Source organism: Cnephaeus nilssonii (genome assembly GCF_951640355.1).
Source record: "Cnephaeus nilssonii genome assembly, chromosome: 20".
NCBI lineage: Eukaryota > Metazoa > Chordata > Mammalia > Chiroptera > Vespertilionidae > Cnephaeus > Cnephaeus nilssonii.
Genome location: NC_137091.1, coordinates 47,898,012 through 47,912,144, shown reverse-complemented (window position 1 = coordinate 47,912,144; position 14,133 = coordinate 47,898,012). Strand labels below are relative to the sequence as shown.

Below are 14,133 nucleotides of genomic sequence, written 5' to 3'. Positions count from 1 at the left end.
GTCTTTCCAGGATCTTCACAGCCGGTAACACATTCTCACAGGGAAGTTACAGAGAATTCAAAAGGCGGGCAGACTGGGTTTGAAACCAGTAACTTTCTGCCTCCGATTTGCCTTAAATCCGCAGGGAGGAGGTGGGAGGGGAAGGGCAGCCTGCTCTCTCAGCCCCTCTCTGTCTTCCTAATTGACTAGAGAGGCAGCTTGAGTTAGGGAAGCAGGTGGATGGGGGTGTCAGAGACAGACCCAGATATCCATTCAGGGTTAGGCACTTGATAAGATCCCATCCAACACTGTGGGGGAGATTGTTTTATTCAGGTATTTTCAAGAGATAAAAATTTTGTTTGTAAGTTATGGTCTTTAGAAGTTTTTGTATTCTGGGAGTGCATTTTGAAATGAATGTCATTAATTTAGTAGTCCCTATAACCTAGATAATGTAGACTATCTCCTGTTAGTATTCCTTTATTTGGAAAACAAAATAACTTAAAAATCAACAATATTTTAAAGTTATAAAAATAATAACTATTATCAGTTTACTTAGTCTCATCAACATTTTTTTATTTGGATTATTTTCCAATATTGTCATTAATATGGATATTCCCTAGAGTTTTATGAAACTTTATTTACTTTAGAGTAAGCAATTTAAAGTAAATCAGACCAGAGTATTATGTTTAACCTATATAAGTATTTTATCACTTTAGACCAATAAAATATCAACCCTCAGTATTGCCACCAAAGCCAGAAAACACACCACATGTAACTAACAAATATGTGAAGACCAATCCATTCTACAAAGACAGTGAAAGACTTCTATGCTGAAAATGACACAATGCTAAATTGAGACATTCCTTAATATTCCGTGTTCTACAGAATAAATAGATTACCTATCAAAATTCCAAGGCAGTTTTGGCTGTGGACAGCCAGAGAGATGCGGGACAGCCTAAACACTTCAAATACAGAAAAGTTGGAAGGTTCACTTTTTTACACTGAAAAATGTTAGAGAGTGGGAATTGTTGAGCATGCTTCCTCCTAGTCGACTTGGCCATAAATCCCAGCTGCAACTAACAAAATAGCCTTACAGGATAAATTATTGTCAGTTTTCTTGAGAACAGGATGCCAGTAAGCCTTACAAGATAGATCACTGTCAACTTTCCTGATAACGGGATGCAGTTACTTACTCCACCAGGCGCCAGGATCCTGTAAATTACATGCTGACACTACTTAAGAAAAACTGCTTTGCCAAAACCGGTGTGGCTCAGTGGATAGAGCGTCGGCCTGCGGACTGAAGGGTCCCAGGTTCGATTCCGGTCAAGAGCATGTACCTTGGTTGCGGGCACATCCCCAGTAGGGAGTGTGCAGGAGGCAGCTGATCGATGTTTCTCTCTCATCGATGTTTCTAACTCTCTCTCCCTCTCTCTTCCTCTCTGTAAAAAATCAATGAAATATATTTAAAAAAAAAAAAAAGAAAGAAAGAAAAACTGCTTTGTTTTAAATTGTCTGCTCTGCAAAAACAGGATGTAGTGAATGGGTTTAAAAAGGGTCCTTCACAAAGGGTCGGGGCTGTTCTCTGGACTCTGTGTGTGGACAAAGGAGAGCAGTCAGCTGGTAGGTTATTAAAGGCTACCTAAATTTTAATTTGGTCTGACCCCAGTGGTCGTTTACTCGTCTTCGCTCCACAATAAAAAATCATTTTACAAAGCAAGAGTAACCAAGTGGATGTGATCCTGGATTAACACAGATACATACACCAATGGAATGGAGGAGAATGCCCTGACATAAACCCTGATGAAGCCTCACCTGCATCAAACAGGAACCAGTGATGGGTTATGGGGGTTATGGGAAAACTATACTGGAATGGTTGGAGCTCAACCCCTTCTGGGACCATCTACATCTCCTGGGAATATGTCCTGATTCAGGAGGCCCAAGTCCAGGCGTCCAAAAGCATCCTACAAGTTGAACAGTCCCTTAAAAGGAAACTGCCTGATTCTCCCTGGGTAGAAGTCTTATCATCATGGCTCCAACTTATTCAAGATACTTTATATTCCTCAATGAGACTCATACTCTGCCTAATGTTCCACACTGATTTTTATGTGCCTCTCTCCAAAGACCTTTGCTGGCTGCTGTCCAGCTCATGTTCTCTCCGGAAAATCCAGGGTCAGGGAGAGTGTCAGCTTCCCCTGGCTGGCATTCCCCTCTGGGATCCCAAAACACCTGAGCCTACCTTGCGCCCGTGAATATGCTATCAAACCAGTAATCCGATAACGGGGGGACAAGTCACCTGGAATTGCACCCAGATCCACACCGCAGCCAACCCCACCAAAGCCAGTCCAGGCACCTTCTTTTGCTGCAATGGCACCCTAAGTAACTGTGTTAACTCCTCTAGCCCAGGGCCCTGCTTGGTAGTCACAGTAGTTTCCCAACTGACCCTGTACGGGGAGTCGGAGCTTGCCTGGCTACTCCCTTCTGCCCACCCCCAGGCCCGCCGAGCTGCCTTCCTCCCCGTCATGGTGGAGGTGAGTGTCGCTGCCTCAGTGAGCCTCGCTGGGGAGCCATCAGGAACAGCCTAGTCTCTGCTCAGGATTTCAATGACAGAGTTCACATAGCCCTGGAGTCTACTGCCGCCTCCTTAGCCTCCCCACAGTGGCAAGTAACATTGGTAGCCCAAGTAACCAGGCAGAGCCGACGGGCCCTAGACCTTCTTACTGGAGAAAACGGAAGAACCTGCATGTTCTTCCAGGAAGAATGCTGCTACTACATTGACGAGTCCAGACTAGTGGAGCAGAACGTGCAGACCCTGACCAAGCTGAGTGACGAACTGGGGACAAGACATTCCCGGGACAACTCTCTTTTCGGCTGGTTCCAAAGACCCTTAGCTACCTGGATCTACCCCTGATAGGGCCCCTAATTCTCATCTGTCTTTTTTCTCCTAGCCGCCTGCCTCAAGTTCATCCACTCCCGGATTGCGGAGATGTCACAGGTGACTGTAAATCAGCTCCTGCTCCACTCCTACACAAGGCTGCCCTCCGACCTGCCTCTGCCTGACCCTGGCCTCTAAAACCCCTTCCCTCTTCGCCCCTGGGAAGCAGGAAGTAGCCAGGAAAAATTTTTGTGGGTTCGTTTGAGCCCAACTGTCCACAAGTGCTGGGAAGCAAAATTTCAACAAATTGAGATAATGTTCCAGAGAACAGCAGTTGTGCACCTTATTTTACACATTATAATTAAGAGCAGATGCAAGTGGGTTATATGAAATCCATTGGTGATAGATTAGGGAGGTGGGGGAGAGCCGAGTGGGGAAACCTCTGAGAGTGGATGAAAAGTAAAGCCATTGACACATGTCTTTTTTTAAGTGTACACTTAATTAACAGTGAAAAATTAACAAAATAATGAGGATTTATGGTTAGCCCCTGGTGCACTGGTTGAGTCCTGAGGGCTCTGAAAAAGGGGAAATTACCCTGATATTCCAAAGGAATGTGATTCTGGGTGCAAAAGACAATAGACAGGCTCAGGCAAGGATTCCCTCTTGTTAGGGAAGATTCTTGCCTAGGACCTGACTTATGTTAGATTTCGTCGAGCTATTGAATTGATACCCCTCCCCTACGAACTGGCTTTTCAGCCCATTTCACTATGGACATTCTCTTTGCTGAGACCACATTTCACTTTCGAGGACCACATTCCATTATCTCCTCTTCTTTACCAAGAAAATAACCGTCAAAAGTCCTTTAAAAGCCTGTGACTCCCGTCACTGGGTGTTGGAGTCATCCAGGCTAAGCCCCCTGGTGAGAGGATGATTGAATAAATTTGTAATCCCTCACCATTTTGGCCTGGTGCCTTCCTCCTGGTGCCGAAACCCAGGAGGGTTATAAAGGGATGTGGAGCCATTGCCCTGGCTTCGCTTGCCCTGAGTTTGCTACTTGGAGAGTAGTAGGCAGCCGCAGCACGTCCATCCTGGGATTACCTCTGAATCCTACTCAAGTGACTCGATTGCTGGCCTCGATCAGGCCTCCTTCCCTTAGGGAGTCCCCCCAAGCCAGCCAAGGAGGACACAGGAGCGGGCATCTCCCCTTCTCCATTGCCGACCCTCCATCCCACACCGGCCAATCTTCTCTAGGCGAGTTAAATCCCACAATTTCCCTTGTCTCCAGTCTTCTGCCCACTCTCTCTCACCACCTTCTCGAAAGTCTCTCGTCCAAAAGTCCTATTTGCTAGGCCAGAAGACCCCTCAGGCGTTTGGCTTTGGATCCTTCTGAATTGGGGCCACCCAGTCCAGAGGGTCACCTCTCCTTTCTCTTGGTGATTTGTTTAGCAGCAGGGATGCCTGCCCTAAACAGTCCCCTTTGGATTTGTGGTCCGTCACTCACCCATGCCACACTCCCTCTGCACACTCGTGGGGTAGATCAAGCCCAATCACCTCACTTTATTTTGTAACACTGTTTGGCCACAACATAAACTAGATCAGCGGTTGCCAACCTTTCGGACCTCATGGACCACCAGTGGACTGCAGACCACCAGTTGGTAATCACTAAACTAGATAATACGTCTCAATGGCATGAGAACAGCACTTTCAATTTTAACACACAGCGTAATTTAGGTAAGTGCTGTCACCACAATGGAAAATGGCCAGAGATTCCCTATGGTCAGGCCTTTTTCATCCTTCAGTCCCAATCCTCTCTCTCAGTCCTGCTCTACCCATGAGTCTTTCTCCTTCACACAAAACATCATACCCCTAATACTTCTGATTCTGAATCTACTTTTGACCCAGCACACAGCCGACCTCCATTCCCTTACACATCCCCTCTCCCACCTGCAGTAGATTCCCAAAACCCAGACCCTCCTAACCAGCAACCACCTTCTCCCTCAACAATTGGGAGACCAACTCCCAAGAATGCATGCTCCAAAATAGTCTTTTCCCATCTAACACTTGTTATCATGCCACCCAAAGACTTCCTTCCTCAACATCCTCTTCTATGCCCACGCCAATTCTACCCCTGAGGGGCATAGCAGGAACTGAGGGCACAATCTGAGTCCACGACCCAGTCCCTATATCCAGCCTCACACAGATTGAGAGGCATCTCAGGTCTTTTTCCACTGACCCGACCACCTTTACTAAGGAATTTGAGTGCCTGACTCTGTCCTATGACCTAACCTGGCACGACATCTTTATCCTCTTGTCCTCTTCTACAGAATTTCACCATCTTAGACTCCACCTCCCCAGATTTCAATATAAAATAGATAACACACTAAGTACTTGTACATTTGGAAATGTCAATTCTTTTTATATATTCAAGTATACAAAATATTACCTAAGTACATTTAAAGTTTGAAGTACACTGTGTAATAAACATTCTGATGTAGAGCAATACCTGAAAGGTATTTTGGCTACCAATCCAGTATGAATTCAGTTATACATTAAAATTCATAAGCAATTACATACTTGGATCGTTTTTACATCTTTTAAGTCACTTTAAGACATAACTTCCTTAGACTTTTGTAATTTATATATCTTTTTAAAAAGTCCTTCCTCCTATATCATAAAAGTTGTACTTCTACCCAATTACAATCCCTGGTATTCAATGAGGCTGTAGGTCCAATTATATGATTTCCCACATTCTTCAATTTTAAGGTTTCCCTCAAGAATGAATTCCAATGTGAGGAATAATCTACAGATGCTGATTAAAGACTGCAGGACATTGTTAAAAGTTGTAATGTTTCTCCCCAGTATGAATTCTGATGTTGGTTAAGGTTTGCATACTGAGTAAGCTTTCCCACATTATTTATATCTGCTGGGCTTCGATCCAGTAATAATTATCGAATGTTGTATGAGATACAAACGGGGATATACACTTTGACATATGCCTCATAATTTTTAAGGCATAATTTAATCATTTTCAATAACGCTCCAACCATGGTTAAATCTTTGGATGAAAACTTTGAGCTAGGGACAATCGCTATAGCCCATTCTCTACATTTGTAAGTTCTCTTTTTGTTCTAAAGTTCATCAAGTAGAGTAATACATTGCCATTTAAAGGCTTTTCACATTTTTCACATTCATAAGACTTCTTTCCAGTATGAATTCTGTGATGTTCATTAAGTTTTCACCGCTGGTCAAGGACTTACCATGCTCCTCACATCTGTGAGAGTTCTCTCAATTTTGAACTCTCTGCTGTACAGTAAGGCAGGAACACTGATAAATGGCTTTGTTACATTTTCTACATGTATAAGGATTCTCTACAGAATGAACTCTCTGATGCTTAGTAAGGACTGAGGACCTGCAAAAGGCTTTGCCACATTCTCTACATTTGAAAGGCTTCTCTCCAGTATGAACTCTCTGATGCCTAGTAACGTCTGAGGACCTGCCAAAGGATTTGCCACATTCCCTACATTTATAAGGCTTCTCCCCTGTGTGAATTATCTGATGAGAAGAAAGGTGTGAGTACTGGCTAAAGGCTTTGCCACATTCTCTACATTTATAAGGCTTCTCACCAGTATGAACTCTCTGATGTTTATTAAGGGATGAGGATTGTGTGAAGGCTTTACCACATTCTCTGCATTTGTAAGGCTTCTCTCCAGTGTGAACTCGTTGATGTCGATTTAGCTTTGTGGACTCACTGAAGGCCTTGCCACATTCTTTACATTTATAAGGCTTCTCTCCAGTATGAACTCTCTGATGCATTGTAAGGTTTGAGCTCCTGGGAAAGGATTTGCCACATTCTCTACATTTATAGGGCTTCTCTCCAGTACGAATTGTCTGATGCAGAGTAAGCAATGAGGGCCAACGAAATGATTTGCCACATTCTCTACCTTTAATAGGATTCTCTCCAGTATGAACTCTCTGATGCAGAGTAAGGTGTGAAGACCAGCTAAAGGCTTTGCCACATTCCCTACATTTATAAGGATTCTCTGCATGGTGAACTCTCTGATACACAGTAAGCACTGAGGGCCTGGGAAAGGATTTGCCACATTCTCTACATTTATAGGGCTTCTCTCCAGTATGAACTCTCTGATGCAAAATAAGGTTTGAGGGCCACCTAAAGGCTTTCCCACATTCTGAACATTTATAAGACTTTTCTCCCGTATTTTTTCTATGATGATGAGTATGTCTGGAGGATTGACTAAAGTCTGCTCCATTTTCCGTGAGTTTGTAAAATTTTGCAATAGTATGAATTCTTCTTTTATGTACAATAAGAGATGAATGACATTTAAAGGCTTTGCCACATGTTTTACAATTGTAAGGCTTATCTCCAGTATGAATTCTCTGATTTACACTGCAATCTGAAGGCGAAATACATGTTTTACCAGAATCCTTACATTTATAAGGTTTTTCTCTATTATGCATTTTTTTCATTATATTTAGATTGAATATTTGATGGAAGACTCTCCAACACGGATTCCATTTGTAAGCCTCCTCCCCAGTATAAATATTCCCTTGTTCAGGGAAATTTGAAGATTGCTGAAAAGACTGGATACATTTACATCCTTGGTGTGTCTTCTCCACTACAGGAATAACCTGATGTATGTTGTGATTGGATATTTGGTCAAAATCTTTTCCACTTTTATAATGCTCCTCTGCAAACTCACTTGTCCAATGATTAAGATATGATTCTTCCTTAAAGTTTTTCCAATGTTCAATCCATTGATAACTACTATCTCCGTTATGTGTACTCTGGTGATAATGGGAGATAAAAAGACCTTTAGTGACAGTTATAATTTCATTAAACATGTACACTTGTTCCATAAGAACTATTTTGTGATACTCATTAAACCAAGATAGTTGCATAAAAAAAGCTTTCCTAGACTGGCCAGTTTGTCTCAGTGGATGGAGCATCGGTCTGCAGACTGAAAGGTCCCAGATTCGATTCCAGTCAAGGGCATGTATCCTTGATTGAGGGCATATCCCCATTAGGAGATGTGCAAGAGGCAGCTGAGCGGTGTTTCTCTCTCATCGATATTTTTAACTGTCTTTCCCTCTCCCTTCCTCTCTGTAAAAAATCAATAAAATATTGTAAAAGCTTTCCTAATATATTAAAATTATAGACAAAAAAAGAAGCACAAAACATTGTCAGAGGAAGAATAATGAATCCTTCTTGAAAAGATTGCCAATATGCCCAGCCACCTTGGCTCAGTGGTTGAGCATCTATGTCTCAACAAGGTCAAGGTTCCATTTTCAGTGAGGGCACATGCCCCGGTTTCAAAATGGGTACCCCATGGGAGGCATGCAGGAGGCAGCCAAGGAATGATTCTTTCTCATCATTGATGTTTTCCTCTCCCTTTCTTTCCCTTAATCTCTGAAATCAATAAAAATATGATTTAAAATAAATACCATAAAAGATTTCAAATAGAGCACATTTTAATTTTATAGGTATATTGTATTATAAATCTATACATTTTAGAAATGACTGAATGTAAATTTAATCTCACCCTACATTTTAAACAATTCAAATGGTTATTTACTCTACAGATTATGTGAATTCCTAGTTTATCCAGATTTCCTTTCTATGAATACATAACAGTAAAAAGTTGTTTTCGACCCTCATACGCATTAACACACATATCTCCCAATGCAACTGACCTTAAATTGGGAGGTTTCTCAAATGCATAATACACGTGATCTCTTAGGTAACAAGAATTTCATTATGATAACTAGAGTCCTGGTGCATGATATTGTGCACAGTTGGGGTCCCTCTGCCTGGTCGGCAATAGCCCAAATCCGATGGGGATAGATAAGGGCCAGCCAGCCAGAGAAGGACCATGGCCAGAGAGGTACCCTTGGTAGACCAGTGTGTTTCTCCAGGGCGTGTCTGGCCCTCTCGCCTAGTCCCGATCGCTCAGACCCCAGTAGCAATCTAATCTACTGGTCAGAGCATCTTTCCCTGGTGGTTAGGGCATGTCATAGCCACTGGTTGCATGGTTGACCAAATGGTCGACCAATTGGTCAGACACTTTGCATATTACGCTTTGATTATACCGGACTATTTCAGATTAATTCTGTTTATATTAATATCCTCCATTCTCATCACATTCTTCCTCAAATTGAAAGGCTTTCATTAAGTATACATTTTCAAAGTGACACCAATTATATCTTACCAGTATTACTTCAGAGAATAATTCTTGTATTCCGGGCTTTGTCATAAAGGCCTGGTTATCTTCAGATGACATAGCTGAAAGAAAACAAATATTTAGGTTTTGACAATTAGGTGAGTGCACTTTGAACTTAGCAGCAAGTATTGACCAAGTGACATTCTGGAGTACTCCAAGAGCAAGTGAAGAATTCAAACAAAGCTCAAGATAGGTACAATGAAGAAAACTCACACAAAAGAGGGACAAAGAGTTGCTTACATTTGCCAATGGTACCTGCTCAAACACCTTGGAACAAAATGGCAATATTATAAAAACACTCCCAATTCCCAGTTTCTTCATTGGAGAAAGAGAGAAAGAGAAAGAGAGAGAGAGAGAGAGAGAGAAAGAGAGAGAGAGAGAGAGAGAGAGAGAGGTATGAGGGAAGTACATGCTCAATGATCTCCCTATTTTGAAACATCCTACCTAATAAAAGAGTAATATGCAAATTTTCCGCACCTTTGCTACGCCCAAGCTACACCCACCAGCCAATCAGGGTATGTAAATTAATCCAACCAAGATGGCGGTGAATTTGCATACATAGGTACCCTGAGCGGACCCCCTGCGAAGGATCGCAGGGAGCTGGGGGTTGCTTCGGCCTGGTGCACGAGCGGACCCCTGCTATTGATCGCAGGGAGCTGGGTGTCAGCTAGGACCCCAGGCCGAAAGCCTCCGGTGGAGGCTTTCAGCCTGGTGCCAGAGCAGACCCCTGCAATCAATCATAGAGAGCTGTGGGTTGCTTCGCCCTGGTGCAAGAGCGGACCCCCTGCCATCGATTGCCTGGGCAGGGAGCTGGGAGTCTGCTTTTGGCCTGGGCAGGAGCGGAACCCCTGCAATTGATCGCAGGGATCTGAGGGTCCGCTCCTGCCCAAGAGGCTTTAGGTCTGGGCAGGCCTGGGCAGGGGCTGAGCCGGTGATCAGAGGGAGCTGGAGGGGCCTGCCCAGGCCTAAAGCTTCAGCCAGAGGCTTTAGGCCTGGGCACGGCCCAGCCCTCGATTGGTGTGAACTATAGAGGAAACACCGTTTCTGACTGCACATTGGCTAAGCTTCCTGTATGCCACTGGTAATATTCTTAGTAACTTGGGTAATAAGAATCCCAAAAGGTGATCTAGGGATTTTCCAACACACTTCTGGAGAAAAAAATGAAGGTCCGCTGCTGGAGGGCTAAGAAATGTCATATTCTGCCTTAGCCAGTTTGACTCAGTGCATAATGCCTCGGCCTGCAGACAGCAGGGTCTGGGTTCAATTCTGATCAAGGGCATGTACCTAGGTTGCAGGCTCCTCTGGCTGGGCCCAGATCAGGGCTCATGCAGGAGGCAACCAACCAAAGTATTCAGCTCACTTTGATGTTTCTCTCTGTCTTTCCCTTTCTCTTCAACATTCTCTAAAAGTCAATGGAATCATATCCTCAGGTGAGGATAAAATATAAATAAAGAAATGCATATCCTATGAAAGACACATCTTGAAAATGCCTAAAGAAAGTTGTCATCTTTTCTTGGTGAAGGGACTGGAGTTCGTGTTGATGAAAACACCTTGGTGGCCGTGGTAACGGGCAGTGGCTGCAGCAGCGGGGTGATGGGGCTGGTGCCTTCCCCTGATCAGCCTGTTGCCTCCCACAAAGGGAGGCCAGACTGCGGCTTATCAGGGGAAGACAGTCTGGCCTCCCTTGGGGCGTGGGCCTAAACCGTCAATAGGACATCCCCAAGCTGAAACCAGTTTGGCTCAGTGGATAGAGCGTCGGCCTGTGGACTGGAAGGTCCCGGGTTTGATTCTGGTTAAGGGCATATACCTTGTTTGTGGGCACATCCCCAGTGGGGGGTGTGCAGGAGGGAGCTGGTCGATGTTTCTCTCTCATCGACGTTTCTAGCTCTCTATCCCTCTCCCTTCCTCCCTGTAAAAATCAATAAAATATATTAAAGTTAAAAAAAAAAATAGGACATCCCCTGAGGGCTCCCAGTATGTGAGAGCAGGCAGGTTGGGCTGAGGGATCCCCGACCCCCAGTGCACGAATTTCGTGCACTGGGCCCCTAGTCTTGAATAAAAAGTGTCTGTTGTGCATGACACAGAGTGAGCACAGAATGGCAGTACAAGGTGAGTGCCCTGCAGTGGTTGCTACAAAGGGACAATGAGAAAGTGTTCAAGTCCCACAAAGATTTCAGTACTGAATATGTATATAAAGCATGAAAAAATACTGTGGGTCTGAGAAAGAAACAGAGAATATTTCCAACTGGGAAATTAAACAGAGAACCTATCCAAGAATACAGATCCTGAAAACAGTGTTGACCAAAAGTAGAATTTGTGCCACATATGGTTATTATGTATTTCCTCCTACAGAAAGCATGTTCAAAAGCCTGCCTATTTACAATTCCTGAATCTCAACAAAAGATATCACGTCATTCAAAGAAACAGAAAAAGTGTAATATCAGGAAAACAAATTAATGTAATCAAACTGGCACTGCATTAATGGAAATATATTAATAACCTGAAAAAGAATTGAATATCTTAAAGCCCAAAAGAAAAAAAAAAAAAGACAACTAAATAATATCACCAGAATATTACATAACCAAAATAAAAATGGAATGAGAAAGTATTTTATAAACATCACACCAAAGGGGAAATTGAAAAATATAATATCAGAATTAACAAAAACAGTAGAATCATTAATGAAAGCCATTTTCAACTTAAAACATCAAAGAATTTGCCTGGAAGCGGTGGCTCAGTGGTTGAGCATCGATCTATGAACCAGGAGGTCACGGTTTGGTTCCATGTCAGGGTACAAGCCTGGGTTGAAGGCTTGATCCCGGATCACGCAAGAGGCAGCCAATTGATAATTCTCTCTCTTCATTGATGTTTCTATCTCTCTCTCCCTCTCCTTTCTCTCTGAAATCAATAAAGATATATCTTAAAAATTAAATAATCAAAGAGTTTGTACATAAATCATTAAAATTTTAATTCGTTAAAATTTTGATTAAGAAAAGCCAACAAACGTGGAAATATGAAGACAATTTAAGGAATTCCTAACACACTAACAAATCGACCTCCAAGAGGATCCCATAAAGAAAGGATCGTGAAAAGGAGAAGGAAGCTTATATAAAAAATTAATCTTTTAAGATCCTGACAACTGGAGAAAGAGACATACAAATGGAAGCAGCTCAATGAAGTCTAAGTAGAATAAATAGAAATGTGTGAACAGATAAAAAAAAAAAAAGAAAGAAAATATCATGAATTCCAGAATACTGCCTTGAAAACATATAAAAAAAATTGCCGAAACCGGTTTGGCTCAGTGGATAGAGCATCGGCCTGCGGACTCAAAGGTCCCAGGTTCGATTCCGGTCAAGGGCATGTACCTTGGTTGTGGGCACATCCCCAGTAGGGGGTGTGCAATAGGCAGCTGATTGATGTTTCTCTCTCATCGATGTTTCTAACTCTCTATCCCTCTCTCTTCCTCTCTGTAAAAAATCAATAAAATATATTTTAAAAAAAGAAAAAGAAAACATATAAAAAAATAACTTCTCTTAGAAAAAACAGCTCCTCTAAGATCCATAGGGGGTTTCTAAGCAGAATAATATTGGGGGTACAAAAAGGACATGTAATAAAACACAGCAGTAATAAATGAACAAAACCCATCCAAGAAGAATATTAACAAAACAGATCATCAACAATGGAGAGGACAAAAACTTTCCAGCTCCAAAACTTTCTCATTATCAGACTTTCTCATTATTAGACGTGCCTTATAAATAACCCATAAGAAATACACTTCTGGAGGTAATTTAAAAAGGCTACACAACACTAAAATGTGAACATATGAAGATACCTTGTATGTAGAAAAATACAGAAAATATTGATTTCTCCTGTGGAACTTTAGAAAATAAGATATTTTAAGTAGTTCTTATGGTCACAATAAAAATAGAAAATAAAATGATCACATTAAAAGGTGACAGAGAGGAGAGAACCAAGATGGCGGCAAAGTTAAACAACTAAACTGTGCCGCGCACAATTTCAAAAATACAACTAAAAGACAAAGCGTCTACCACCCAGAACCACGGGAAAGCTGGCTGAATGGTAGATTTACAACTAAGAAGGAAAAAGAAAGAACAAACGCAGAAGGGCTGAGGTACGGAGACGCGTGAATCGGGCTGGTGGCGGGCGATGGGACGCGCGGCTTTTTTTCCAACCCGAAGGGAGATAAGCTCCCCATCGCTCTGAAATCCACTTTCTGGGGACACGCGGGGGACCCAGACACCTACGGAGAGAAGCTGGACTCTCAGCCATCGTGTCGGAAAGTGACAGTTACTTTGTTGCAGAGGTGCGCCCAGCAATCAGTGTTTACTGCGCTGGAGCACGAGACGCAGGGACTTGGAAACATGGAAAGGCAGAAAAGGCAGACTAGCAGCCATTGCTGTTTGCCACGCCCCAGCCTAGTGATGCCCTGAGTCCCCACCCTGCCCTGAGACCCGCCCCGCACATTCTACAAACGCGCCCAGGCTCCAAACAGCAGCTTTTGCATATAAATGGCCTGCCCTGTTGCAGCTTAACCAAATAAACTGCATCTCCAGTCAGACTGCTCCAAAACCACTCAAGCAAAGAGGCGAAAACTGCAGTTTTTGCTGTAACTCCTGCTGTGTGGCCTCAGACAGTAGCTGACCTGCACCCCATTGGAGACCCAAAAACGAGGTCATCTAGTGGTCGGTGTGAGACAACACCAGATTTCAACCACTTGCATAAAGGACACATTCAAGAAGCAGACTCAGTGAGCGCCAAAGCCCTACTGGAACAAGTCCCGCCCCATAAACGTGTCTCCAGCACAGCCATTCTTCCTTTATAGGTACAGCGGGTCCTCACAGCCAATTGGCCTGGAGGTCAATTCCTCCCAGTGACACCAACAACAATCAAGACTTAACTACAACAAGGCTGTACACACAGTCTAAAAAGGTTGCACCAAGAGCGTCCACCTCAGGTAACTGGGAGGCTGACCCGTTGAACCAATAGGACACCTAGTACACAAAGCTACCCTACCAACTCAGGGAA

At 43.2% G+C, this 14,133-nt stretch overlaps 1 protein-coding gene across 6 annotated transcripts in view; it reads right to left on the bottom strand.

Moving 5' to 3' along the window:
- Nucleotides 1-226: 226 nt before the first annotated feature.
- Nucleotides 227-14,133, bottom strand: part of LOC307092393 (uncharacterized protein) — a 30,187-nt gene continuing 16,280 nt past the window's right edge. For all 6 annotated transcript variants that reach the window (XM_079759706.1, XM_079759705.1, XM_079759707.1 and 3 more), the window contains 2 exons: nt 9,076-9,149; nt 227-7,654 (listed from right to left, as the gene is read on the bottom strand). In XM_079759706.1, coding sequence (XP_079615832.1) covers nt 6,137-7,654; nt 9,076-9,149 — 1,592 coding nt within the window. In that variant the 3' untranslated portion in view covers nt 227-6,136. The remainder of the gene's footprint in view (nt 7,655-9,075; nt 9,150-14,133) is intronic.